The 27,992-nt window shown below is 42.5% G+C and overlaps 1 protein-coding gene across 1 annotated transcript; it reads left to right on the forward strand.

The window, feature by feature from the left end:
* Nucleotides 1-1,161: 1,161 nt before the first annotated feature.
* On the forward strand, nucleotides 1,162-27,928 carry nherf1b (NHERF family PDZ scaffold protein 1b). The gene is made up of 6 exons (XM_006807826.3): nucleotides 1,162-2,224; nucleotides 19,204-19,380; nucleotides 21,953-22,106; nucleotides 23,979-24,022; nucleotides 26,494-26,613; nucleotides 26,703-27,928. The coding sequence occupies exons 1-6, from the start codon at nucleotides 1,544-1,546 to the stop codon at nucleotides 26,838-26,840; spliced, it is 1,314 nt and encodes a 437-aa protein (XP_006807889.2). The 5' UTR covers nucleotides 1,162-1,543; the 3' UTR covers nucleotides 26,841-27,928.
* The last annotated feature ends 64 nt before the right edge of the window (nucleotides 27,929-27,992 follow it).

Below are 27,992 nucleotides of genomic sequence, written 5' to 3' on the forward strand. Positions count from 1 at the left end.
AGACAGAGCAGTGTGCATGAGATGACCATATGGGGTACATTCACTCTCTTTGACGTCATACAGAGACAAAAGCAGGAAACAAAATATTTGAAGCTGAGCATTTAGAGCAATCTTTGCTCTCTAGGACTATCTGCACATATGCAGACTTCATTATTTGAGTCTGCCAAAGGAAAGTCCCCTTAAGTCCGATCTGGTGAGTCAGAAAGTCATAACTAGGTCTTGTCTGGTTACTAATTTGAGGTCGCAAGTCTTTATCAACCCCCCAAACACTCTCATTAAAAACAGTATACGGTATCCTGCAGGGACATCAAACTCATCTCAGTGTGGGCCACCCACAGCCCACTTTGATGTTAAGTGGGTCAGACCAGTAAAACTCCCTCTACTTCAATGTAAAGAAGTTTAACTGAACATTCAATACCTGAAATATCCTAATATATATATATATATATATATATATATATATATATATATATATATATATATATATATATATATATATATATATATATATATATATATAAAGTGATTTCAACAGTATGTATTGATTTGTCTACACAATAAAGAAATAATTAAAAGTAGAAATACTTAAAAGCAAATTTAAAAATAATTAAATGTGTCAGCATGATTCTTTGGAAAAAAAAAATAAAGAAAATAAGTTGAAAAAATTAATTTAGTAGCTCAATGCCCCAAAAAACTCTAGGATAGTCTGGTTAATAAATTAAAAATAATAATAATAATAAAAAAAAAAAACAGGAACTTTTCAGTGATTTAATTGTTCCTCTATTACTTAATTACTTTGATGTAGTATGAATTTAGCAAAAGCTGTAAAACTGAAGAAAATACAGTTAACAGTTCATAATTTATGGGCTCCACCCCTACCTTAGTGGAATGACTGTTTCTACAGCAGCGTGTGGAGTGAATATGCTAATGACAAACAAATGTTTTACCTGTGACTTCAGAAAGGTAAAAGCTAAAACTAAGAATTAATTGATTCAGGTTTTTAAATCCCCAGGATTACTCTGTGTGTGTTTTTCATATGTATTGTTTTCCTCAAATACTGTTTTTTCTTCTTCTTCTTCTTGTTTTTCGGAAATCATCGCGCCTAGATTTGTATTTGCTCCTCCACTGGCCCCTAGTTTGCATGAAGCTGCCAGCTGGGCCGTTCAGTGAACGCACCTCCCTCTTCCTGAGTGGCTTTTCCACTTGTTTTGTGCAGCAACACTGAAAGGGAGCGTCTGCTGATTGAGTTTAATCGGCCTCAGCCCAGTCCCCGGGTCAGGACCTTCTGTGCGCACAGGAGCAGGGGCTTCGCTCAGGATTTAGACCACCTCCGCTGCAAAGAGCACATTAGGAAGAAGCAAAGCAGCAGCAGCAGCGTTTCTCACGGACTGGTCTCCACAGCAGGGCGGGGGGTGGGTGTTTTTTAATTTTTTAAGAGGGTTCCTCTCATTCACACATAATCTTCCTCAGCAGCATCCTGAGGAGGCTTTCTAGTTATTTCCACAGTGAACCAGCAACAGGTTGAGCAGCAGCAGCAGCGTGAATGCGAGTGAAGCCGAACATGCCGAGCAAAAGCCAGTATCTGCGCCCCCGGCTGTGCACGCTGGAGAAGGGGGACAACGGCTACGGCTTTCACCTCCACGGGGAGAAAGGTAAGACGGGCCAGTTCATCCGGTTAGTGGAGCCCGACAGCCCGGCAGAGACCTCCGGGCTCCGTGCCGGCGACAGGCTGGTGTACGTGAACGGGGAGGACGTGGAGAACGAGAGCCACCAGCAGGTCGTGTCCCGGATACGAGCCACCGTGGGCTGGCTGGAGCTCATAGTGGTGGACCCGGACACGGAGCAGCTGCTGAAGAAGCACAACTTGAAGTGCCTGAAAGCTTTTGTCACCGACGGGGTCCCCCTACCCTTCGAGGAGGAAGAAGTGGAGGAGGTGGTAGTGGTGGAAAAGGAGGAGGAGGAGAAGACGGAGGAGGACGAGGTAGTGGTGGAGGAGAAACAGGAGGATGGAGAAGTGAACGGGACAGAAAACGGAGATGAGCCGCGAGAAGAAGAGGTGGTGGAGGAGGTGAAGCAGGAGGAGACACCAGAGGAGACGACACCTGAGGAGACGACACCAGAGGAGACACCTGAAGAGACGCCCAGAGAGTCCACGCCGATCCCAGAGACTAACGGGCAAATCCACGGACACGTGGAGAAGAAGCTGAGCATCAGCTCTGAGAAGGTGAGACACATGAAACTGGTAAATTCCCGCATTTCACGAGAATTTTCGTGCACCAAGTTTTGCAATTTCTGCGTTGTGCAAATGTTTCACTATAAAATCAGGCACCAGGTTTCCCACAGATCAAAACTTTCCCCCATAACTTTTCAAAATAAAAGCCCCTCTTTCTGTGGTTTTATTCCAAGCATCCCCACCCACAATCTATGCCTATGTCAATGATGGCACTTAGATATGTGCTGATAACTGCATCAAAGCTCGCTGCTTTTACCCAGGTACTGTTTCATGCAGATAATAGGTGCTCTGTGTCTGCTGCATCCACGTGTTGCCAGGTTGTGGGCAGGCTTTGTTGGCAGGGCATTTGCTGTGGGTGAAAGGCTTTAGATCACGAAAACAGGGCCTCAAACTGTGCCTTTCTTCTCCCAAATAACTGATTTCCTAATGTTTTTCACAGTGCTGTGAGATACAGGACTTATATTGCCAATGCCAGTATTTTTAAGATATAAAGGCAGCGTATGTAGGGGAGAGCAGTGTGTCATGAGATGAATCATCATCAGTCTGAAGACATTTCATGACCACTAAATCACTGCGATGTTTACTTTCTACAATTCATTTTTTGTGTTATCTAACACAAAAAACCAAACCTTTCAGCTTTGCTACGATACCAATACCAACGATCGATATTCGTACCGATCTGATCATCTTGAGTTTTCTGGCATTAAAGAGAATTTACTTGAAAATGTGAGGACAGTGACACATTGAAGTTGAGCAGTTAAAAAAGGAAAAAGAGGAAAAAATGTACCCTCAGTGTAGAAAACAACAAAAAACAAATGACTTACATTTGTGAGCCATCCACAACAATCACCAGGAAATAGTTTGGTCCCCCAACTCCCCTTTTAAAAAAAAAAAAATGAAACAAAATGAAGCCCACTAAGTGCCTTTTTTTTCACCCTTTGATCTTTTTCTCTTTAAAAATTAAGGACACATTCTCAATCTGCGTCAGCCACTTGTTGTTTCCCGAGTGTAAGCACTCAAGAGGACGAGGGTCCCTGCAGTCTGGAACATCTGTGTCCCTCGCTGCAGCGTCTCGGATGTTTATCCCCGAGGCTGTTTGCGTCTGTGTGCGGTGCTCATCCTCCGTACTTAACTGTGGGTGGAAACAAGGGTCATAATAGCCAGCAGCCGTCGCAAAGAGACAGAGAGGGACCGGCTAAGCTTGAATTTTTTTTCTTTAATATAATAATCATCTTCTGCAGGTGAAGTGTTAAGTGCTGATTAATTGGAAGATGTTTCCATTAACACTTAATTGCGAGACGGCTTCTTTCTTTTTCCTTCACAGGTGTTAAAAGATAAAACAACAGGCGATGACGCTGCAAACTGAAATTACGTTATTTTGCCGTGAGTTGGCCACAGCTGTACCGATGTCTGCCTCTTTTTCCATCTAATGGAACCAAAAATAAATTCAGAAACTAACCAGAAATGCTCGTTTTCAGGAATCATGACCTGGTTACTCAAAAACAAAACAAAGAAACAAAAAATCCAGATTCTGTTGTCAGCAGTTTCATGTAGGAACTAGTTTCTTGCTAACAAACTTCACTTGCCAACCATATTGCCCTGCAGAGGGACGAAGCTGTGACAGTGTGAGAAGATGCCAACTCCATGTGGACTGCAAATTTAGCTAGCTCCACCCGTCTTTTGTTGGTAGATTATGATGATAATAAACTTTATTTGTATAATACTTATCAGAACCAGTGATAAACAGAGTTTCTAAAAAACACATAATAAACTAACGATAGATTTGATAAAGAATCTCGAGTAAAGAATAAATTGGAATAAACTTAAAATGCAAAAATTAAAGTGGAGCCATTAAACCTGGTGTAGTATGGTGATGCTTGAACTTGTCTGGACCAACAGTAAGAATTTCTGTTATCTGAGTTTAAAGTCAATAATATTTGCATTCATGTCCATTTCTTGGTGTTGATTAGACAGTTGTTAAGTTCAGAGAGGTTTGTTGAGTCTGTGGACTTGATTGGTTGATAGAGCGGTTTGTCATCGACGTAATGAAGGGATGAAAGAAGGATGGGCCCCATAATAGACCCGTAAGGACTCCAGAGTCACCAGTGTAAACAAAAAACCAATTCAGTTGGTCTGATATGAGCTAAATCACTGCATCCCAATGCTGCAGCCTCACAAACCAAACTTTATGGCCTGCTATATCAAATGCCGCACTTAATTCAAGTGCTATGAGAATGGAGCACTGCTAGCAGTAATAAATAGTCTTCGGGAAAGGTTTTGCTATAAAAGATAAATTTTGCATCAAGGCCAGATTTCTTCTTTTACATGCTAAAAAATAACCTGTTTTACTGATTAACAGCACTCAAAACCAGAGGAAAAATATGTAACCTGATCTATTAACCATGTTATTTTGATTATAGATGGCTAATGTTTTTCTGTAAATGCCTTCACCAGAAGAGCAGTCCAGTTACACTGCTTAGTAAACCCGAAGTGGAGCATAAAGCGATCGGTTGTCCAAATGAAATCAATGAAATTATTCATCTGTTCTCAAAAATCTGACGCTTATGCTCAACTGACACAGTGTTGCATTTATCATAATGCATGTGTATATATATTTTTTCTCTTATACCCGCAGTATAATGACAGCATTCACATACCCAGAGCATGCAGGACTTTTCTGGAAACATGTTTCTGGTATTTTTTTAAGATTCTTTTTTTCCTCTCACATGAAAATAGCAACAGCCTACGCTTGTGCACAGCGCTCGAGCACTGCTCAGTTATGTTGTTTGTCCTAGGAATATACAGCGATTGTTCCTGTGTTTACTCTCGATAGTCTCCACAGATGGCCTAATGGAGCTGTGGCAGTGCGGTGCATGCTGGCACGCAAACCAGCGGGAAACAAACGACAGCACTCCTAACAAATTCATTCTCACCACTCGGATCTTTTATTCCAGCTGTCTCCCAGAGTTTAACATACGGAGGATCTGGAGTGAGTAGGGAGCCTAGCTGGGAATTTCTGTTTTTGCGTAAAGGCACAAACCACAGGCTGAGGAAGTAACTTGGGGACACAGTAGAGAGTATGAGAGTGCAAATTGGACTCAAGGGATGCTGTTTAAAGTCTGCTTGCTTCTACGTTGCATTCACAGGCACCCTCAGGGTGTTTTTGGCATTAACTTTACTGTTTCTGGAATTTTCTTCCTACATCCTGTCCGGCATTCCTGTCTCGAGTCCCGTTGCCAAGCCAATAACACACACACACACACACAACCTTGAAAAACACAGTGTTGGTTTAGCGGCCACACGGACACTCCGCCTGTCTGGCTTCATCTTTGAAGCAACACAAAAGAGGGTTCGAAGAACGACACCCTCCCCGGAAGCTGAGGAGCCCCGGTTTCCATGGTTACACGGATGGCGCTTGTGTGCAGTTTGTGTGAAGTTGGTGCGTGTGTATATATATGTGCGAGGATGAAGGTAGGCGAGAGTGAGAAAGCGAGGTGTGAAAAACTGGATGAGCAGAGATGAAGGTCGAAGTGATCAGCTCGGCCGCTGTCGTCAGCGGTGAAAAAAAACACACGGGGGGGGGGGGGGGGGAGCAAAACACATCAGCCGTTCCAAAGGTCGTCGTTTTGTTTACCGGGCAGTAAAATTTTTACCCTGCTATTGTGGAGGTCAGTGAAGTGTGCCCAATACGCTCTCCTCTGAGCTCTTGCTGCAAGACTTGTGGGGATGTGAGTGTATTTTTTCTGGCGGCGTTTGAGCGATTGAGGTGGTTGTATAACATCCCATCAACACTGGAGCTGAAACAATCAGCCAGTTATTTGCTCAGTCAACACAAAGATTTATTAGCACCTGCTGTATTTTTGACAATTTGATGTTCTTAGTCATTTTTCCTACTCACTGGAATACAATCATGAGCTGTGGAAAAATGAGATTTTCTTTTTTAAGAATGTGTTTTAAGATGACGTTTATCTAACGTGGACTGCAGGGAGAGAGAGCGCGGGAGTGGGATATTTTAAGGACTTGACTGCTTGCTGCTTGCTTAAGCCCGACTTTAAACACTAATTAGAGGGAGAGGCAGGACCGCTAGTGTCGGATGTAATTGACTGAACGTAGTTGAGATTGTATACAGAGGAAAGTGTGTGTGTGTGTAAGTACAGCCGACAGAAACCACGTAGACTGCAGGAGCCTAATTTGAGCCGAGAAAGGGACTCGTCTATTGATGTGCTGGCTGTTTGTCACTTCTCTCTCCTCTAATCTGGACTTTCATATAAAACCTGCTCATTAAAGACCTTTCCTGAACATACGTGTTGTTTTTTAATGCAGTCCGTACTTAGAGAAAACAGTTCTCAGGATAACATGTTGTGTGGGAGGACTTAATCTATATTTGTATGTTCTCCACTGTGTGGCCTGCAGTGCTGGATTTGCATAGCTCTTTTTAATAGTTTTTTCAGCGAAGACACGAAACTCTCGCTTTCACTAAAGGTTTTGTGATTTGTATCTACTCATTTAAAAGACGTGATTTGTCTTTCATTCGCTGACATGTGATGTAACGCATTCAGAGGCAGATGCTGGGTAAATTTAACTTTCTCTTAATAGATCAGTAGTCAGCTTGCTGTGATCGTTTGTCATGCAGTTGAGGCTGAAACGGCCACACCTACACTGACTCTTTGAGCCAGCGTAGTTAGGGCTGTGATTCTGGCTGCTTGCGGGCGTCTAGTGGAGTCTTGGCCTGTGCTCAGTTCCTGGGAAGTTTGTGCTGGTTTCCTGTCATTGTTGTTGGTGAGAGATTCTACCACCTCGTCATCGTGATCCTCCGTCCACCCAAACCCCCCCTCGTCTTGGGCAGCAAGAAGACTCTCAGCAGCTTAGTGTAGAGTAAACTGTGGTCTAAACGCTGTGGAAGCAATCTCACCATTGCTTGGCAGTGAAAAGGGCACATACATGCAACATTACGAGTGCTAATGCAGCCCAGATGAATAGGGATCTCCCAGGGGTGGACACTGAGTTGTGGTTCTAAGTAAACAGTGCGTCCAGCTGATAAGTTGTATGTTAGTCAGTCTGATTATCATTGTGACAAAGCCAGGTATTGTTCAAGGCTGTGTTTGGCCAATGAATTGCGCGTCACTGTGTTTGTCTGACAGGATCAGATATTCTCCGTGATTCATTCTGACCGACTGACGTTTGCTCATGCGCCCGGGCATGTCTTTGCGTTTCTATTTGTTCTGTGTGGGTGCTTTCATGTGTGTGCGCAAGCTGGTTTTTCACGCCCCTGTGTGAGAAAGTTCGGGAGTCACCCTTCTCTGCCCTTTTGTTTGCTAGATATGTGGGGCGGAGGTTGTCATGCGCTTCATCATGTTTCATCTCGGGGATCTCTGTATTTGTGAGCTTAACGACTTTCCCGCTGTGTGTTTGTTTATGCGAAACTAGAAGTGCAATATTAACAAATCATTAATAATGTGGACACAGCAGCAGAAACATTCATGACCTGTTATGGTCGTCTGTAGCAGCTACATAAAGATAAATGACCCACACTCCACAGAATTGTATCAGGCAGTTGCCAATGAGCCATTGAGTCAAATCTAGTCAATCCAGTTCACTTCAGTTGTATTTATATAGCTCCAAATCATAACAACAGTCCCCTCATATTGCTTTATATTGTAAGGTAAAGACCTTGGAATAATACAGAGAAAACACCAACAATAAACTCCTGTGACCAAGCACTTTGGCGACTGTGGGAAGGAAAAACTCCCTTTTAACAGGAAGAACCCTCCAGCAGAACCAGGCTAAGGGAGGGGCGGGGCCATCTGAGGTGATGGGCGAAGAAAGGAAAAAAGACACACTGTGGAAGAGAGCCAGTAATAATAAATAATTAATAGAAATAACTACAGTGGAACCCCGACTTATGAATACCCCATTTAACAAAAAATTCAAGTTATGAAGGCACTTAACGGCAATATTTCTGCCCCTGTTACTGCAAAATGACCGCGTAACGAAATCTGCTGGCTCTGATTGGCTGAGCCCAGAATGCCTACAATGCCTTCCGAATCATGTGACAACCCCATTGGCTTTCGTACTTGTGCTTCACTGTTCCACTTGAACTACGTATTGTTGTTGCAGTTAGTAATTAGCCTATAGCCTATCGTTCACTCAAAAGGCGCGATGGGTGCTTCGACTTACGAAAATTTTCGACTTGCGAAAGACCCTCGGGAACGAATTAATTTCGTAAGTCAGGGTGTAATGATTAAATGCAGAGTCCTATATAAACACATAGTGAGTTAAAAAGAAAGCCCCCAGTAGTTTAAGCCTATTGCAGCACAACTAAGGGAGTTGAGTAACTGATCGTTTTAAGCTTTTTATTTAAGACAGACAGCAAAAAAAACCAAACATATTTTCTATGTTTTCTGACTCTTATTTCGCAGCTAAGCTCAAGTGGTCATTCAAGGAACTGCAGTTTTCTGCACTCTAGTATTAATATCTTGGTTAATTGCCTCTATAATGTTAAGTAAAACTGTTAAAGTGAATAACCAAAAATAGCAATATGGATCCATTTAGTGTTTTAGTAACTGCTGCTGGGCGCTACCACTGAGCACACTTTACTCACTCATCTATTATCAGGCAGCTTTCATTTGAGACGCTGTTTTTGTGTAATTTAAGGGTGGGAATCGCATGAAACTCAAAAGTATTTTATCACATAATGCTGCCCAAGATGACGAGAGTATCAGGAATGTTTTGCAAGGCAGTCACATTGCAGTTTGTTGCAATATCTGTTTAAGAGTGAGGTGAGGAAAGCAAACAGCAGCCCAAGGAAAGGAAATGAAGGTAGAGAGCAGCGATTGGAGGGCGTGCAACAAAGGCCCCGTTGGTACTCCTCAACCTGGGAAATTGCCACGGTTTCGTTTTTTTAACCCGCAGGCCATCAGGGTAAATGAGCATTAGCTTTCTTAATGCCAGCACATGTTCATATACCCCATTGTTTAAATGTCAGACAATCATGAACTGGTAAAAGGAAAAAACTGTCAGACAGCACTCCAGTGTAAGCGTCTGCAGTAAAGTTGGATCAGCAGCACACTGTTGTATTGATCGTGGAGGTAATAAATAATCAGTGGCGTCAGTGTATCACGCAATTAACAGCGCTCTGTTTCACTGAAACCTTTGTGACACCATCCAAACAACGACGCCACTGTCCCCGACAGCCAAGGCCACTGTGGCCCAGGTCAGGGGTGGAACCTGAACCCTTACTGCGTGGGTGTGTGGGTGGTTTGGTCGCTGCCTGGCGATTGGGTCCCGTGGGATACTGGATGGAGACTCTACAATGTCACATTCCATTTCGCTCTCCATTCTGGCGAAGGTTCACCACCCCGGCCGGACAATGAGCCGAGGCGCCGCGCCCTGCCGGGGGCGGGGGGGAAGTGACTCGTTGTGCACCCTGAAATAAACCCCCTTCCAAAAGCACAAGGACCTCTCCACCCTCACCACCCTCAGAGAGAGTTAATACACTTAAGCAGCGCTAATATCCATTTAAACAATCTCACGCTGCCTTTTTCATAAATAAAATCCTAAATATATCTTGTTGGCGAGGTCATCTTAAGAGGTTGGCTCCAATTTTCTGAACCGTTTTTCACATTTTAGGCTCAAAGTCAATTTTGGTTACTTGTGATGATGATGATGATGGTGATAGTGTTTCTGTGGCTAGCACACATGACAAACATACAATAGACCTTTCCTGTGCAGCTCTGACGAGAGACAGCCCTTCCTGGGCTAATTTTAAAGCTTGCTTACATTTACTTGTCAGGGAGAGACAAGAGGGGAGAGAAATGCATTTAGAAGATTGCTTTTCTTAACTAAGTGTGGCTTTAATAATGTGACGCAGCCCCTTGGCATGTTTTGAGTGATAACAATGAGCCAGAATTTCTTTTTGACTTTTTTATGTGGCCTTGAGCAGTAGCTCTGCAGGCTTTCTGAAGCTTTTGTTGTTGTTTTTTTGTTTTTTTTCATACATTGGATGCTTTTTCACTCATTTTCAGTCCAGTACTTATACCTGACCATTTTCAGACTAATGTGTGTGTATATATATTTTTTTTTGTTGTGTTTATTTATTTATTTATCAAGCCACTTAACAACAACCTGTGTATTATTCAAGTGTAACAAAAAACACATCATTTGTTCCCATTTCTTTAGCTCAATCTACGATTGATATGTATATCAAAGATAACACACTTTCACGGGCTTAAAATAGCATTTTAGCACCAATGAGGTGATTCTAAAAGAGCTCCTAGCTGCAAACCTGGCATATCTCAGCAGGGTGTGCATTGTGTGCTTGAAAAATCTGAGGAAAGTGGACACTGGAGAAGGACACAACAAAACAAAAACAATTGGCAGACCTAGAACAGCATCTAAAAGTCATGTCCTTAAGAAAAAGGAAAAATGTCCTGTTTCTTGAATGTTCTTCAAAAAGCTTGGAGAAATTTTTCTGACGACTGCTTAAAAAAATGGCAAAACTGCACGAGACAGTTTGTGTTGAAGAACAGAGGTGGTCATGCCAAATGTTGACCTTCAAACTCGTTGTGTTTGCTCATGTTTCAATAAATCACTGGACCTATTTCCCATTTTCCTACAGCAAAATAAAAAGAGATTAGTTGTGGCTTGAGACTTTTGCACACTACTATACAGTCTCACATACAAAAGTACAACACACTGAATACATGAGATGAGATAATGAAGTTCAAAATATTTTCCCTAGCAGGCTGTCGTCAATATGTACTATATAAGGTGATTTCATCATCGTATGGCTTCGACTCACATCTGCATGTTCTGCTTTGTGAGAGCCAAATTTAAAAGTAAAGCCCTCTGACACCTTTTTCATGTTCTATATTTACTCCTCCCTTCCTCTTGGTGCATTTTCTTATAACCACATCAACTGCTGTGTATGTATGCATATTTGTACGTGAGAGGTCAGACTTGGTTTGTTGGGCTCGTGCGGCACTAAGGTATGCAGGGGTGGAGGGTCAAGGACAGGAAGACTGGCTGAGTAGATAAAACCGTGTTGATTTGCGATGGAACAAACCATCTGGCTGTTTTGATGCAACTATGAGTTTAAAACTGAGGACTGAAGAGTGGACGAACAACAAAAACCTCTCGAGCAAAGCCAGAACCTTCACTTTAACATTTTCAAAGACGCTGAAGTGAAGTCTAGGCCCCTCTGGTATCTTATCAGTGCGCGTACCCCTGCTGTGTTGACTGACATTACCGTTCTGTGTTCAGGACTTCCCCCAAAGAGTTCATCGTAACGGGAACCCACTGTAAAACCTTTCTTTGCTATCTTTTGTACAGCTAGTTTGTCCCATCCTCAAATGGAAGTGGGGGGGACAGTAGGGTGCTTTGTTCAGCTCTCCGCTTGCCTCCCAGCTGGTTTAATGATCCAGCTTGAAACCCAACACCCCTATCCCGCCTGAGAGAGTGGTGCGCTCCATACACTCAAGAGGACAAAACTTGTGCCGTGGTTAAAAAGGAACCAGGTTTGCATCAAACATTAATTAAGTTTGCCCTTGAGGCTGTTAATCGCCGTTAGAAACTACACATGGCAATCACAAGGAGCCGGGAGGTCAGCAGTTTGTCGCGTCACTGTGTAACCACGATGCCTGGCAGCGTGTCGTTTTAGTGCTTATTAGTTATACTGATCAAAGAGGCCAAACTCATAGGAAAGCTTCCCCCACTCTTAGTAAAACGACAGGGGGTATGAGGCAATCAGCAAAAAGATGAAAGAGTGACCGCTTTAGATGACATCTGCATTCAGAGCCCATCTGAGTGTGACAGGTTGCAGTTGATGATTTGCAGGACTTGAGTTTTATTGGATGTCATCAGCAGTCGACAGCAGCTGCTTAGGTAGGAGAACAGTGTATGTAATAGGAAATTTCAACATGCAGGCTTTTTTTTTTTTTTTTTTTTTTTTTTTTTGTCCTGGGTATGTGAAATAAAAAAAGAAGAGTAGTTGAATCGTAATGACTCTGATGATCCCCTGACTTTTATTCCAATGTCATCATCAGGTAAACATTCCTGTTTGTCCAGTGCTTTGTTTTTATGGCTACGCACTGTAAAACTAATGCCGTTCCCATCGCACTCATCTTTACAATATGCTGACCGTAGCAGAGGCAAACCACAGATTTATAGCTTCACAGGCTTTTTTTTTATTTGTTTGTTGTTTTGAAGCAAGAGGTCGACCATATTTGGACTGGAGGGTGGAATGCTAAGGTGTCGGCTAATGCTAAGAAGCTTGGTTAGCAAGGAACATCCACTAACTGTAGGAGTGTATTGCTTAGACACAGTCCTAGAAACTGATTGGCAACCAATGGTTACTAAGGAATAATATTTATTCCCTGACTAATTGAGTGGCTGCTGAAAGTTGCTGGCAGTCATGGCATGAAATTGGTTGCTAAGAGGTATAAAGTGCCTCTTGGTAAGCATGGTTGGCCTGATCACTAGCAGGATGCTGCGGTCACCCGTAGTTTCTATGGAAGATGCTAACTTGGCTTGAAAAAGTGCCGTTTCCATTTCACTTTTTCAAGTTTGACTACCGCTCGGTGGTTAGCTGAGTCGGCAACATCCGTGCAAGCTACGGGTGACCATAAGCAATCATCATCTTTTGGTGCAGCACCCTCTTTCCAACCAGTTTCACCTGAACTCTAGCAAACGCCAGACAGGGAATACTAATTTTTTTCCTAGTGATTGAAGGTTACCAGGCACTAACTAACTGACTGGGGCATAATATAACACGAAAACCTCATTCATAAAAACACACACACTTCTCGTGAGCACTCTATTAACGTCACAACAAGCAATAATATTTGTAAGATAATAGCATTAAAAGGGCTCTAAAGCCACTACTGTCACACTGACTAGAATTATAGGAAAAAGTGATACTGTATATGTCATCCTGTGAGTCACCCCTTACCTAAACCCATTATAGGGCTTGATTTGAATCATAACAAGGAGTTTGTACAAAACCAACAAAAAAAGTCTTATAATGTCCTCCAATAACACACTGCTCCAGCGAGTGACCTTTTAAAGAGTTAATTTTATATGAGTGAAGTGTGCTTTTCATATACTTTTTTTATTACGGTGAAAAATTACTTTCAGATAGCAAAACAGTGGCTATAAACTTTTTTATTTCTACCTTAAACTTTGGGGTTTTAAGCCGGATTTAAGTGGCCATTAAAGGAACTGCAGTTTGTGCCATTTTGTTTTTAAGCTGCTTGAGTAACTATTGCCTACTTAACGTCAGCTAACATCTAATATAACGTTTGCTTCTACAGAAATATGAGCACGAAACCATAAGATTGCTGCGGTAGTTTGCAGTTTCATCCCTTGTCTCGTCTGCCAGTTTAAGTTTCTTTCATATTTAAATAAAACTTATAGATAAGAGAGCTTCATTTTCAGCATCATCTCCTTCCCATGTGATTTTTTTTTTTTTTTTTTTTTTTTTAAAAGTGCTGCCTGTTGTTCACTCAGAGGCCTGTGAGTTGAACTTTGCCATCATGTCTTATCTGCTGGTTATCACAGCTTCCTGAGGAAAGCCAGAAACAAGTCTTAAAGAGGGCCACGCAAATCTGGGTGGGGGGGATCTGTTAAAAAAGCTCGATAAGAAACCTCTAAAAGCTGCTGCGTTGTGAGGCAGCCGTGTGACTCAGAAGTGTGGTTTTGGAATATTAAAATGGGACCTCGTATTGTCTCGGAGTTATTGGTATTTAAAGCAAGATAGAAGCTCTCTCGCACACTTGCACACACGAGTTGCCTGGAAGAAGGTGTGTGAGAGTGAAAACCAGCCGGCAGCAGCTGGGAAGCAGGTTTTTTTTCTTTCTTTTTTTTCAATAGAGATTTCTCTAGATCCAAACAAATATTATGCAACTACCTTCCTACTTCCCACAAAAAATGGTTTGGCTTTGTGCGGACTGCTCAGTGTTACTTAACTGAGTGTTGATGCTGTTTCAGTAACAGCGGCTACAAGTGGTTTAATAACTACTAGATTATGTGAAGTAACGTGTTATTTTATCACGTTTAAAAGTCAGCTCATGATCAGTTCGATCGCTTATCAGAAATTATGTCAGTGTTTTATTGCTGGAAATCACAATACGACGTCACAGCTGCTGTGAATAACCCTGGTATCGTGGGATTTATCAGTCCCACCTCTGTGTTGTACAAACTTAGCATGTTTGTCAGGTTTTCCTATTTGCCCTCCTTTCTTCCTTCTTTTTTTCAGCACAGGTAAAAGTGTAAAATAAAAGACAAACAAACAAAAAAAATTGGGCTTTTATGGAAATGGTTTCCACAGCCTTCCCATATGTGTGCAGCTTTTCCATGATTCCTGATTTCTATGCTGTGTGCACACTACAGGTGACAAACTGATGCAGTGAATAAGCACAGTTGCCTGCATTGCCACATAGCCATCATACATGAACATAGGAACACGTGACTGCAGACTGAAAAGAGTTTGGATCTGCAGCCAGTTGCTTCTACACAGATGGCACGAGGTCAGACTGGCTCTTCTGGGCATTTTAATGAAAGCGGTTTCATTTATTAACATACGGCGGCACATCCTGGTAGCATTTCTGTTTCATTCTGAGAAGTAAAGGCAGCACAGGGGGAAGCATACTGAGGAAAGATGTGTCAACATTTCCTGTTCGGCACTTCTCTCCTTAAAGGGAAAGTGTGTGTCACTTGGAGAGTGTGTGTTCATCTTGAGACACACTTTTTCTCTTTTTTTTATCCAAAGAGAAGTTGTTTACACAACAGAAAAACTTGACTGTAAAGTAACATGTGAATAAGATTTAATCAAAGACTGTATAAGAAAGACGGCTATCATGACGCCTCCTAATCCTTTTTTTTTTTCTTAACCTTGATGTGATGGCAACCTGCCCGCACAGGACGAGAGAGGCAAGGTCCACTCTGGACATGGTGCTTGCTAACAACCACCATTTAGCCTAGCATACATGTCTTTGGAGTGTGGTGAGGGTGGGATGTAGTCAGATTACTGTAGAGAGCCCACACAGGCATGTACAGCTTTATGCTGAACAAGAAAACACCATCCACTGTGTGATGGTGCAACCAAACCCTGGGCATGAACCTGTCACACTCCCATTAATACTTCAGTGTAAACAGGTTTAAAAGTCACGACAGGGACATCAGCTGTGAAAACTAAGAGGCTGAGTACTTTTGCTTTTTGTTTTGCTTTTTTTATTCAATTGAGCTGAAAATGAGGATTTTTCTGTGAAACTGGGTGTTTTAACATTTCAGTATATTGGGATTGACTTGTTTTTGGAGCGACTGTTTTACTTAGGCATTATTTTCCTGTCCTGGACGTTGCTTAAATGGGCTGTAATAGTGAAACTCTCCATTCCTTTAGTGTAAAGAACTTGAACCTGAGATATCTTGATATAAAGAAAAAGTGCAATTTCAACAGTGCATCTCAGAACCTTTGAAACTGTACTTCATAAAGAAAAACTGCTGTAGTAAATGAAAGTAATCACTTACTACTATCATTTACAGCACTCTGGGCTCAGTTATAAGAAACAAATGTAAAATTACAGAGAAAGATCTGAAACTAGACTGTCCTGTAATTATAACACAAATTGTTTGTTAATTCACAGAAACGCCACCATCTACTGGAAGCTTTTTCTAGTAGATGGTAAAAAAGAAAACAGTAATTTCTCTGTCATCTAATTCTTTATCTATTACTTATTTACTTTGGTTTACTATGAATGGTCATGGGGGAGGTCTGTATCAGTAGGCAAAGCTGTTAAAGTTATGAAGATACAGTTAAAAGTCCTCAATTAATCCCAGCTTTCACATTTTTCTAAATCCGTGCAGTAGGCCAGATTGGAGTCTTTACAGGGCCAATTCTGGCCAGCAGGCTTTATGTCTGACACCTCTTTGATTGGATTAATTTATTTTTCCTACCACATATTATGCGCTTGGACTGGGAAGTGCCCTAATCCGAGTAAAGTTTTACACAGATGTTCCTAATCTAAGCTGAGCTCAGGCCAAGAGCGAGTCTGCCTGAAAGGGAAGACACAACTTCACAGTTCAGCATATCACTCTGATTTAACCACGAGTCTCAGCTGGTTATACCAGGAAGAGCAGCAGTATGAGAGAGTGAGGGAGTTTACACAACATGCCATGAATGTTAAGTCCTGTGGGCCCAGCGTATCTGCACCTCATTTTGTAACCGATCATCAGATTTTTATCAGTAGTGAAACTGATAACAAGTAATATGAGTAAAGCGTAGCAGCAGCAGCATAATCACACACACACACACACACTTGGCATCTTCAGTTGTCCTCCTGGCTCGTGTGTGTTCAGCAGATTCCACAGATTTCAGACCCGCGTGGAGATTCCTCGGCCCTCCACTCCTCTCTGATACAAATCCTCCCTTGTTGTTCCTGCCAGAGACTCTCTCGCCCTCTCTTCCCTAAGCAGGAACTGCTAATGTCAGCCAGAGCACCAGATGATGAGATTCAGGCCCGTCTGACGCTTTGATGTGTCTGAATGACACTCGATAGTTTTTTTTCCTTCTTTTAAATGGCACATGGTGAACTGAGTGACTGTGGATGACACAGACTCAGAGCTCTTACATCCAGTAGATGATAACTTGTAATCACATTTGTGGTGAGAGCCAGCCTTTTTATACAGATAAAGCCTCTCTCTGCCACCGCACAGAAGAACAGCGCATAGAGCTCTTATTCAGGATTTCAGAATGAGGGAAGGTCAGTAATAAGAAACGCCGAGCCACCAATTCAGACGCGGTCTCCAATTTTCCCTTTAGTCTCTACTTTTAAAAGCCTCTGTTAAATTTATAGGACTTGCAAGGGAGGGCTCCCTTTTCCTTTTAGCTTGGGTGTAACTCCAGAAGATAAAGGTTAAGCAATGCGCGAAATTTTTTTTGTGCATTTGGTTCGCAGCGTGATGAAACGGTTGCTCTTATCGGGAGCACATTTGATCGGTAGCATGCACGTTCTGCTGCACGATGGGGCTCTCGAAACAGACAAAGATGGCCGGTCTGCATTGCACTGATGAGAACAGACAGCGCAGTTTACAGAAGTGCCTTCACATTCAAGACATCGTTCTGTATCTGCAACTCTGTGCGTGGTGTGACGTATCCTGTTTTTGTTGCACTATCTTGGTAGCTTAGTGTAGACACATCCTGTGGAGGACAGTTTCTTGCATTATTCAAGTGAACATTATCCTTTAACGTGTATACAAAACGATTACTAATGGAGTGGAAAGGAAATGATAAATATGTATGTTTGGGGCTGACTGCCAGTCGATGGATTTTAAACTATTAGTTTAACATGGAACGGCGGTGGTAAATATTGAGTTTGAGCTCCAATTGTTGTTTCTATTTATGATCATAAACTCTTACAGCTCACATGCATACAAGATTCTCTTAATCTTCTCATCTAATGTTATGATGGAAATAAAAAGGGAACATTTCCCCCTAATAGTTTAAGCTGTGCTTTCAAGGCAGACGTGACGCTGTAATATAAATGGTATAATTCTGCAGAAATTAACCTTTTTCTGCTTCAGCACACAAACAGCTCGCAGGAGGCAGAGCATCTTTATGCATTACTCCCCCCTCAAATGAAACTCATTTTTCAGACGATGCATTAACTCTTTGTTGTACTCGTCGCCTGTTTCCCTGAAGTGGGCAAAGTTGCTGTGCTGATGAACACGAGTGCGGTGCAGGAGGTTTGCTGTTTTCAGATCACGTGATTTCTAGGATGTGGAAGTTCCTTGTTTTGGAGCCACCAGTGTTCATAGTTTCCTTTTTAATTCCTCTATTTTGTATATAATTTACATGCATTCAGTTCCTTTTTCTCCCCTTTAGGTTTTAATAGGAAACACGTGTCTCTTGACATGAAACATGTTTCCCACCTGGAAGATCGATGTTATCTTTTTTCAGGCGCTTTATGCCGGGGTGGCGGAGGTGGGATGCACGCTGGCTCAGAATAATTGGTTTACATAATGCAGTGAAGTCATTCGGTTCTGCTGTGGAGTTTTATTATGACAGGAACTGTTGAGTCAGACTGCCTCGGTTATTATCATGTCCACTGTTCAGCAATATTTAAAAGGGATTTTAATCAATAAGGCCTCTGCAAGAACTTCCTGCAGAAAAGCGACTCATTCATACCTGCTTTTTATTTATAGAGCTGGCTCATTGTCTTCCAGTGTACAGTTGATCAAGGGCAGGGGAGCACAGCACAGCCGCTCTGATGTGGAGGGAGTGTCGGGTCAGATTTGGTCACGGTGACAAAGATTACCCTGACCAGTGCTCCTGTACGTCGCTGTTTTGACCTCTTTGATGACAAAGCCTTTAAAGTTCTCCTTTTGCTAAATAAAGAAACTGCTTCATCCATACAGCGGAAGGGAGGTTCTGGGACCGAGCTCCAGTTTTTTGTTTTTTTTCCCCTGAATGACAATATGGCTCTTACTCTTCCTGCCATCCCAGAAACAGGACAGGACATGGGAGAGAGGGGAGGCGGTCAGAGGTCAACACCCAGCTTCCATTGTCCTGCAGACCCCGAAATGAGTTAGGTTGTGGACCGGAACCGGTCCCTTCCTTAGAGCCACCCCCCTGCCTCTCTTGGTTTTTCTCAAAAAACCTTCCCAGCAGACCTCCAATCACATGCCTCTGAGACCCCTTTCCTTCCTGTTGAGCAAACAGAGTCACGTGGGCTGAAACAGCGGCTGTAGTTTACTCTCGATTATCAAAAACACAGCGGACAACAAAGCAGCAGGCAGCTGCATGTTCAACTTGGGCTTTATATTCATGGTTAACGACTCACTGGAGCTCTCTGTGATCTTTGTGCCTCTTGTTCTTGCTGAACAGACACCCACGGTGGAGGTATTTTTATAAACATGTTGCTATACCCTGCGCATGTCACATACATGTTGTTTACATCCGATGTCTTTCCCTCCAGGAGCAAGAGGTGCGCGCTGAACTGCGGCCACGTCTCTGCGTGATCCAGCGAGGCACCAGCGGATATGGCTTCAACCTGCACAGTGAGCGGGCGCGGCCGGGACAGTACATCAGAGCTGTGGATGAAGACTCTCCAGCAGAAAGGGCAGGCCTGCTGCCCAAAGACAGGATCGTAGAGGTAAAGTGAGAGCGTGCGAGCTGGATCTCAGTAACATAAAACATTTTTATCTGCTAGGAACAAAAAATATTATCTGACTAGTTTGAAAAGTTTGAAAATTTTAGAAAGAGGTGCCAAATAGTTACAAAGTGCTTCGTTATTCATGAGAAGCAGCTTATTATGAGCCTTTCAAGCTCCCTAAAAATATCCCTGCATTGCATCCTGATTAGTCTGCCATACTTCCGCTCTATACAGCCTCCACTGTTTTTCTTTGTAGTTGGATAAAAATAGAGAATAATTGTGTAGCTTGTAATCAGGCCTCACCTAAAGCCTGGTTGGAGATGGAGACCTTTGTTCACGTTCAATAATTCAAGTTATCTCATTTATATTTAAAATGTTTGTCATATGTGTTGCAATCTTAGTAAGTATCATTTTCCTCTTTGCCTGCTCAGCCGTGGAAACCCTTGCCATGAAGCTCCCAGTACAGTTTTTTGTGCTGATGTTAAAGTCAGGAGGGTTTAAACTATGCAGTTATTGAGCCACCAGAGCCTATGTGACCTTTACTCACTGCTGTGGTTTCTAAACACATCCACTATGCAGTAATACCACTTACAGCTTATCGCAAAATATCTAGGAGGGAAGAAATTTCACAAATGAATTGCCTACAGCGTATGCAAAAATGAATCTATGTTTCAAGGATGGAACATAACTTATTACATAAACAGACTGGTTAACTAAAAAAAACTCCAAAAAAAAACCAAACTAAAGCTGCCTTCACACGTGAACTCCCCAAAATGTCAGGAGAACACGGCCTGAAGCAGTCTTTCTCGTGTGTGCAGGATTGCATGAGGTCATTTCTTTCTCACTGCTGGAAAAACTTGGTTTGTTTTTAGGACAGGGAGCCTGAACAGGTCATGAAGGTGGCAGGACACAGAGCATCCACTCGCTGTGAATTCTCTCTGCACCGTTGCCCGTTTTATTTTCACATCAGTGTATTTTAGTGTCGTGCAGACTTTGCATGATACTAAAATGCATCTTTCTTTTTTTTTTAAGGTTTCTCCCTGACCAAATCTACCATACCTGCAGAAAACTAATCCACAAAAGTATGCAGATCATTTTTTTTCTCACCTTTTATAAATCTGTTTGTAAGCATGGCACTCATTAGAATGATGTCACCCTTATTTATCATCTGCATATGAAATTCTGTTTGCATTCATCTTTATGAAATGTAGAAATTAGAAATTAGAAACCCCCCTTTTTTTTTTGCAGATGTTATCAGCTGTAAACAATCAGAGTAAAGGAGCCAGGCAAAGGCATAAAAGAAATGATCAGATGAGCAAAAGCAGACCTTTATGCACTACCTAGACAAAAATAATAATAGCCTGACAAAATAAGTACACACTAAATTATTCACAATGAGGTACCCACATTCTCACCGCACGGTATTCGCATAAATGAGGTGTGAACACTGCACTCAGAACTGAAGAGTTGTTATCGTCTCCAAAAGTTTACTGTGTGTTTCGAGGAATATGATGTGAACTAACAGCCGCCGTGTGAGGTCTTTGATCCTTCAGAGGGCTCGACTGTAACAGCCTCACACTGAAATAATCGGCTTTTAAAAAGGCCTGATGTCGGTCTGCCTCATTAGTGAAGACACGGCCTCTTTGTATGATCTGCATAGTATAAATGCAAAAAATATATATTTATACAGTTTGATGAGAAGCAGGAAACAACATCTGGTCCGAGTGAACGGACTCTTTCTGTGCAGTACTTAAAAACACTATCAGAGCAAAGTATCGTCTTCTGACGTGAAGGACGCCTCCTCTCCCTTTGAAAGTGAATAGAATTTATAACGGAGTAAAGGAGAGAAGGATTCAAAGGACTACAGGGTCTGCTGGGAGTCTTTAGAGGGGCTTCCAGTCCCTGAGAGGTGCCCCAGACAGCCACACCACCCACTGAGGTCCGGGGCTTTGTGAGGAGCCGACAGCCATTGTTACTGCTGTTACTGGCCGAGCAGCTATTGTCCGGCTTCCTCTGTAGGACTGGCTTTGACGTGCAGATCCACCCTGTGACCTAAGCGCGCGCGCACACACACACACACACACACACACACACACACACTCTTCATATTTCACATGCTTTCCCATAGAGATTTTACACCAGAGGAGTCAGCTGGTCTTCTGGGAGACACGTGACACTTATACCAGACTTAAAGGGCAACTGTCACAGTGACGTAGGAAACAGAGTTTATAAATATATACAGACATATATATGAGAGATAATGGAAAGTTTCAGGATTCTTTGTTAAAAGTCTGTGCGTGTGCAATTGTGTGTGGACACACAGGATTTCCTGCCCTGGAGCCTTTGGCAAACAAACCGATAATATTCAGGAAAAAGAAAAATACCTGACAGTGATGAAGTTTGTTCACTTCTGTGTGGGAATGAAGATGGACAACCACGAAAAGCAACAATGAGGACTTTTTTTGGTCATGTTTTGAAGGGTTTGCAGTCGGGTTTGCAAAGTGTAAATCTCTCATTTATGTCATTCTCCTAATGTCTCTCTGTCTTTTTTTCCTCTTTCTGTCTTCTTCAGGTGAACAGTATGTCGGTGGAGGGTAAGACGCATTCAGATGTCGTTGCTGCCATTAAAGCCGGCGGGCACGAGACCCGGCTGCTGGTGGTGGACCCCGAAACGGACGCCTTCTTCAAGAGGTGCCGGGTCACCCCCACCTCTGAGCACCTGACTGGTGAGAGGACGATTTCATCCTCACTGTGAGGCTTTACAAGCTGTGCAGAAGGGGTGGAGCAAATGAGTGCATTTAGCTGCTTTATCAGACATGTTAAAGCCTTCTCCTTCTGTCTTCCCAAACAAGCAGCACATTAAAACCCCGCTTTTTTCCCTCTCTTCGCTCGTGTCTTTCTGTCTTTATTCTTTTGCCAAGGATCACAGAGAGACAGAGATGCTAAGCCTCTTCCTGATATCTCCCCCCATGTTTTCGATCTGAAAACATCAACCTAAGCAAAAAAAAACTGAAGGCTTTAATGCTGAAGTCTCTCTTCTAAAGTTTATTATTACAAAGCAACTTAAATAAACCACAAGTGGATAGTTTGACCCTCCCCACCCAAAAAAAAGTCAGCACATTTTGTCCTTAATCAGAGGAGTAATAGCAATAATATTTAAATATAATTACAGGCATGAGAGATGCCTCTAATTCCTTAAGGCATTGCTCGAAGACTTTCAAACTTTTCTCAGGACTGGGTGTACCCACCCAAGCCCCCAGGGGGAGCACTAGCATAGCCTGTGACTCGGGGTCCCTCCATGGTGCAACAGCTGGTGCTCTGTGTGGGTGTGTGGCCGGCTGTGGTGCAGCGTCTGAGTGCCACTCTGCCACAGGAGTTCCCCCCCATATTAACATGATGCCACCGGCTGTTGGCATGGCAAAAGCCTGGGCACGCTCAGTGGGGAGGGGGTCAGCTGTCAGGGCCAAGGTCCTGAGTTGCTGGTATATATGACAAACCTGCTATAGATTAATGTACATCATCTAGTTTAGTAGAAGCAAAGCTTGTTTCAGATTCTGTTTAGTCTGACTAGATTCAAAATCCAAAAGATACTCAGATTACTTTTGTGCATCACAGCAAAAAAGGAAAACTTTAATTTAAGAGGGAGAAACCAAAACAAGTCTTTGATATTTCTGCTAAAAATGACCTAAATTATTGTTTTATTACTTAAATCTATTTTCTACCTGATGTTTGTATTAAATGTCTCATGATTATTTGAGTTTCTTTGTAAAATGAACTTGAGTAAAAGCATAAAGGGGCAAAATTGTACATTAGCACAATGCTTAAATAATTGTAGTTGGTTTATTGCAGTCAGACCGAGAGCAGGATTAAAATAATAGCGCTCTACAGGAGAAACATTCCAGTGAGGTGTTTCCCAGGTAACTGCCTGCACTTCTCTTCACATGCTGCCCACTCAGAGGGCACCTGCCTACACCGACTCTTCGTGTCAGCGCACACGCACTCTCTCACACGCGCACACACACACACACACACACACTGCAGCCCTGCTGGCCAGCACCTTTTGTTTGGTTTCCAAGGTGCCAGCTCCAAGTGGCCTCTCAGCCTGGAGCTGGATCTGTATTAGGACTTGGAGAGGCTCCATTCAGACTCAGGGGTGCAAACACGCTCTCACACACAGCAAAGACCTGAAGCCTCAAATCTCAGATTAGCTCTGAAGGAGCAGCTGATAGAAGCTACAATAACAAAAAGGCAATTCTTGGCTGTGCAGAGAAACGGAGGGATGGAAGGTAAGGGTGAGAGATGGGAATGTGGTTTGAATCTTGTTTGTGGGAAAAATAAATAAACATGGGGAAAAATGTGACTTCAACTTTTTGAAAGATAGCTGATCGGAGGAGGACCATCTCATCGAAGAGATGGCCCACTGGTGAATTATAGATGATCTAGAGCAGGTGCTGGCAAGGTGAAAGTTGAGCTTAAGAGGAACTCTTGATCTAGGAAAGTGGAGCTCTGAAGGACAGAAGGTATAATGACAGTGCCACGGCAGGGAGCCTGAGAGCTGATGCTGATGATTAATAGTTGCTTCATTTTGTTTTTGACAGGTCCGCTGCCAGAGCCCATCGTTAACGGAGGGATGGGGGAGAAGGTAAGACCCACTAGAAGCACTTAGAGGTTTGCTTTAGCAGGGTAAGGTCTTTTTTTCAGACTCAAGAACAAGAAGTGCTCCTGCTTTAAATGCTCTGTTGCTCTTCATGTGCTGCTTAACCCAGCGGGCCAAGGCCAGGCAAGGAAAGCAGCATTCAGCTTTTGTTTTGGAGTGCTGCGCCACACGAGAGAATCGATAGGCTGCTGAAATGAGTTATTAATCGCACTTTCCTGTAATTGTGTGTGTAATTCCTGTAGAAAACTCCACCCAGTCAGCCACCATTAACTTCAAATTATTTGCAAAAGTTTGACAGAGTAATGTACAAAATAAAAATCCGACAATAGGATTTTTTTCCTACGCACTTTAGGCTGAGGCGTGGAGAATGCCGCAGCTTCCTGTAAATCCCGCCGGAGGATTTGGGTGTAATGCTGCTGAGACACAACAGTCGCCGTTTACAGCAGGAGGCGAGCGAACACACTCCCAGTTAGACGAGAAATCCGTTATTCACTTTGTTACCGCAGGAAAAAACTTTATGCTTTACTCCGAAAGCCACGTTTGCTTACTCACACAGCTCTTTGTTGTACCTGCCTTATATTTATCTAACATCTACACCACCCACATATGACACAGGAGGAGGAAGAACTTTCAAACTCCACACAGGCGCACAGTTTCTGTCCACTGAAACACTGGAGAGCTTTTAATTTGAAGTGGAAACAGGAAATGTTGAGTCTTTTATAAATGGTATCTATAACAGAGCGGCCTCGGATCAAAAGTAATTAAGCGCCACCACAAGGAATAAGAAATGGGAGGCAGGAAATATGAACATTGTTCTTAGTCTTTTAACTTTTATTGTTTAAAAATTTCAAATCCTGTTGTGACTGCTTTTATCTTTACTGGTTAAGATGACGAATAATAAAGAAAATTTGAAATGCCATTGAACATAGCTAGCAGGTACCAACTGTTTTAAGGTGGATTGTGGTATTTCATGTTATGAGGAGCAATCAAGACACCTTAAATACCATTTTATTGTGTGTGTGTGTGTGTGTGTGTACATATACGTATATATGTTATATATTCTATATATATATATATTCAAAAGTTCAGAAATTAAAGATGTTATTAAACATAGATAGCTGGGCATCGTGTCATCTGAGTGTCTTTTCCCCGATTTCAGTGTTTATGCTAAGCTAAGCTAATCAGCAACTTGCTTTACTGAACTACTATCTCTGGCTCCTTTCTCCTTTTGTCATGTAAACATCCCATCTGCCCCACCTGGTCGTGGCAGATGGCTGCCCCTCACTGAGCCTGGTTCTGGTTTCTTCCTGTTTAAAAAGGGAGTTCTTCCTCCCTACTGTTGCCAGGTGTTTGCTCAAAGGGTTTTCTGATTGTTGGGCTTCTCATTGTAAGGTAAAGATCCTACAATAATACAGAGAAAAGCACCTTGTGGTGACTGCTGTTGCGATCTTGGCGCTGTACAATGAGTGGTTTCAGTATTCCAGCAAATTTAGGAAAATATCAAACTATTCCTTTGAAATTCCTGTGTGTGTGTGTGTGTGTGTGTGGCTGCGTCACAGGAATGCTTTCTGAGGGCCTCTCAAGTAACCGAGTCTTTCGTTCCCGTGTGAATACCTTAGACTTTTATGTAAATCAGGCGATGACTTGAGATAATGGCCGGGTTCGGATGAAGAGCACAAACTGAAAGAAGCTACTGTGTTTAAAAGCGGCAGCCTTTCACTTTGGGCCTTTGTCCAAAAACGCTAAAAGTGAAGCCTGACCCCGGACTTCCCGCCCGTCAGGATCTACATGTGCTGCGGTGAAGTTGCATGTTCCACGTATTGTTGCGTAACAAAAGGTCGAAGAGCTGAGAGGGAGGGGGGCGGGAGAGCAAGGGGTCAGAGAGAAATCGTCACGGAGGTGAAAGATATTTTTAGTGGCCTGTAGAGCAAAAACCTAAATGCAGTCAGGATTTACAGGCTTAGTGCTGATTCTTCCTGTTATGCTGCAGGAAAGGTTAGGGTTTAAAGTCCTGCACGCTGCTGGAAAAATGAGGGAACGTTGAAAGTTTTAACCAGGAAGAATTTCTCAGATTTCACCTGTCACCACTCGTATCAAAACAAAGATTAACTTTGAGATTTTACTGATTAGATAACACTTTTTGCCCTCAGATATTTCCAGAAGTATTAAAAGCATCTTGTGTGTGTGTCACTAAATTGAACACATTTAACAGTAAGAAGGGACCTCAGAGCTGTGAAGTGTATTTAGTTGTTTTTATGAAACATTTTTGATGTGTGAAAATCCTCTTGAAAAACCTGCAACCTGTTTGTCATTCATAGGCGGAAAGTACCTTTTTTCTTAATAAGGGAAAAAATAACTAATCCAATGCTGCCTCCTTGTGGTGAGGTTTGGTATTGACAGGAATGTTGGGAAAAAGTTTCTTCATCAGTGATGCTCACTGGCGTTTGTGTTTGCAGGTGAACGGCAGCATGGCGAAAGAAGCGACAAGGGACTCGAAGGTGTCCATCAGCCCCTCCCCGTCCAACGCCTCGTCTAACGCCTCGCTCACAACCCCGCCCGCGAACACCCCGCCCGAGGTAACGCCACACAAGACAACACAGAGTGCAGCACTCACTCTTGTTAGAGTTTCCCTGGTTTTCTTACTCGCTTGCTTTTCTTTCAACAGGGAGCAATCACAGACACCATCCCGGCTCTGAACCTGACGCTGCAGCAGGTCAAAGAGCTCGCCCACCAGAAACGCTCCAACAAGAGAGCCCCGCCCATGGACTGGACCAAGAAAAACGAACTCTTTAGCAACCTATAGGGCCTCACCTGAGACACACACACACAAAGCAATCAGACAGATTTTTTTAAAAAATAATTATTATCTTAAAGAAAAGTTCCAGCCTTTGGGTAAATTATTCCTTTTATTATGCTCTTCGTGCTATTATAACCCAGATATTATGCTATAAAATGTCCTACTACCAAGAAAAGTGCATATGCCAATGAGAGAGAACTGCATGTGCGTCCATGGCCATGTGTGTATGCGGACGTAGGTTTTTCTGAGCTTGTGTGGATCCAAGAAGGAGCGCTAAGATTCCTTATCCGCCTTTTAAAAGTTTATACTAATGTTTAAAACACTGAAGTGTCTTCTGATAAAACAGCGCGACAATCAATACATTTCTCTCTGTTTTCGGGAGCAAACCTCTGGCAGTAGACCGAGTTGAACTGCTTTTCATGTCCTTAATTTCACTGGATTTCTTTTAGCGGATATCACCATAGAGCTCTTTCTTCTCTAATTATTTCTTACATTTTGGGAAATGCTTACTGATGCCTTTTAAAACTGGAAATCGCTGTATTTTGAAGTGTGTTCTATTATAATATATGTACATACATCATATATCATGTATATTTTTTACGCATATGACTTAAATCCCACACCGTAACGAACTCAACTTTAACCCTTTGCAACAGTGTCGTCCTGCCACTCAACGATACCCGCGTTATCTTTTATAAAATGTGAACTGCAGCATATTATTAGTGTAACTTATACTGCCCGTATAACCATTATTGTTACTGTGAATGACTGCTCACACAGTTCACATTTTTAGCATACTGAATATTTTTATTGGAAATTAGAAATTGTGAGGTTTTTTTTTTTTTTTTTTTTTTACTTATTTCTGTGTAAAGAGCTATAATTGTGTAGGATTTGGATGATGTTCATAAGAGGGGAGTGGCTGCGTGTCTTTTAAACTATATGCATTTGTCCAGTATTGATAAAGGCTATCATTTTAATGACTGAGTTATATGAAGAGTTTTTGTAGTTTGTGTAAGCAGTAAGAGATTTCTATTCTGTAATGCGTCGATCATCTCAGCGTTATCCTGGTCTTTGAGAATAAATAAAAGTACTATACACTGCTGGTCTGTTTGGAGAAAGTGTGTGTGTGAGTGTGTGTGTGTGTGAGTGTGTGTGTGA

This window comes from Neolamprologus brichardi, chromosome 4 (genome assembly GCF_056152115.1).
Source record: "Neolamprologus brichardi isolate AB-2024 chromosome 4, ASM5615211v1, whole genome shotgun sequence".
Lineage (NCBI taxonomy): Eukaryota > Metazoa > Chordata > Actinopteri > Cichliformes > Cichlidae > Neolamprologus > Neolamprologus brichardi.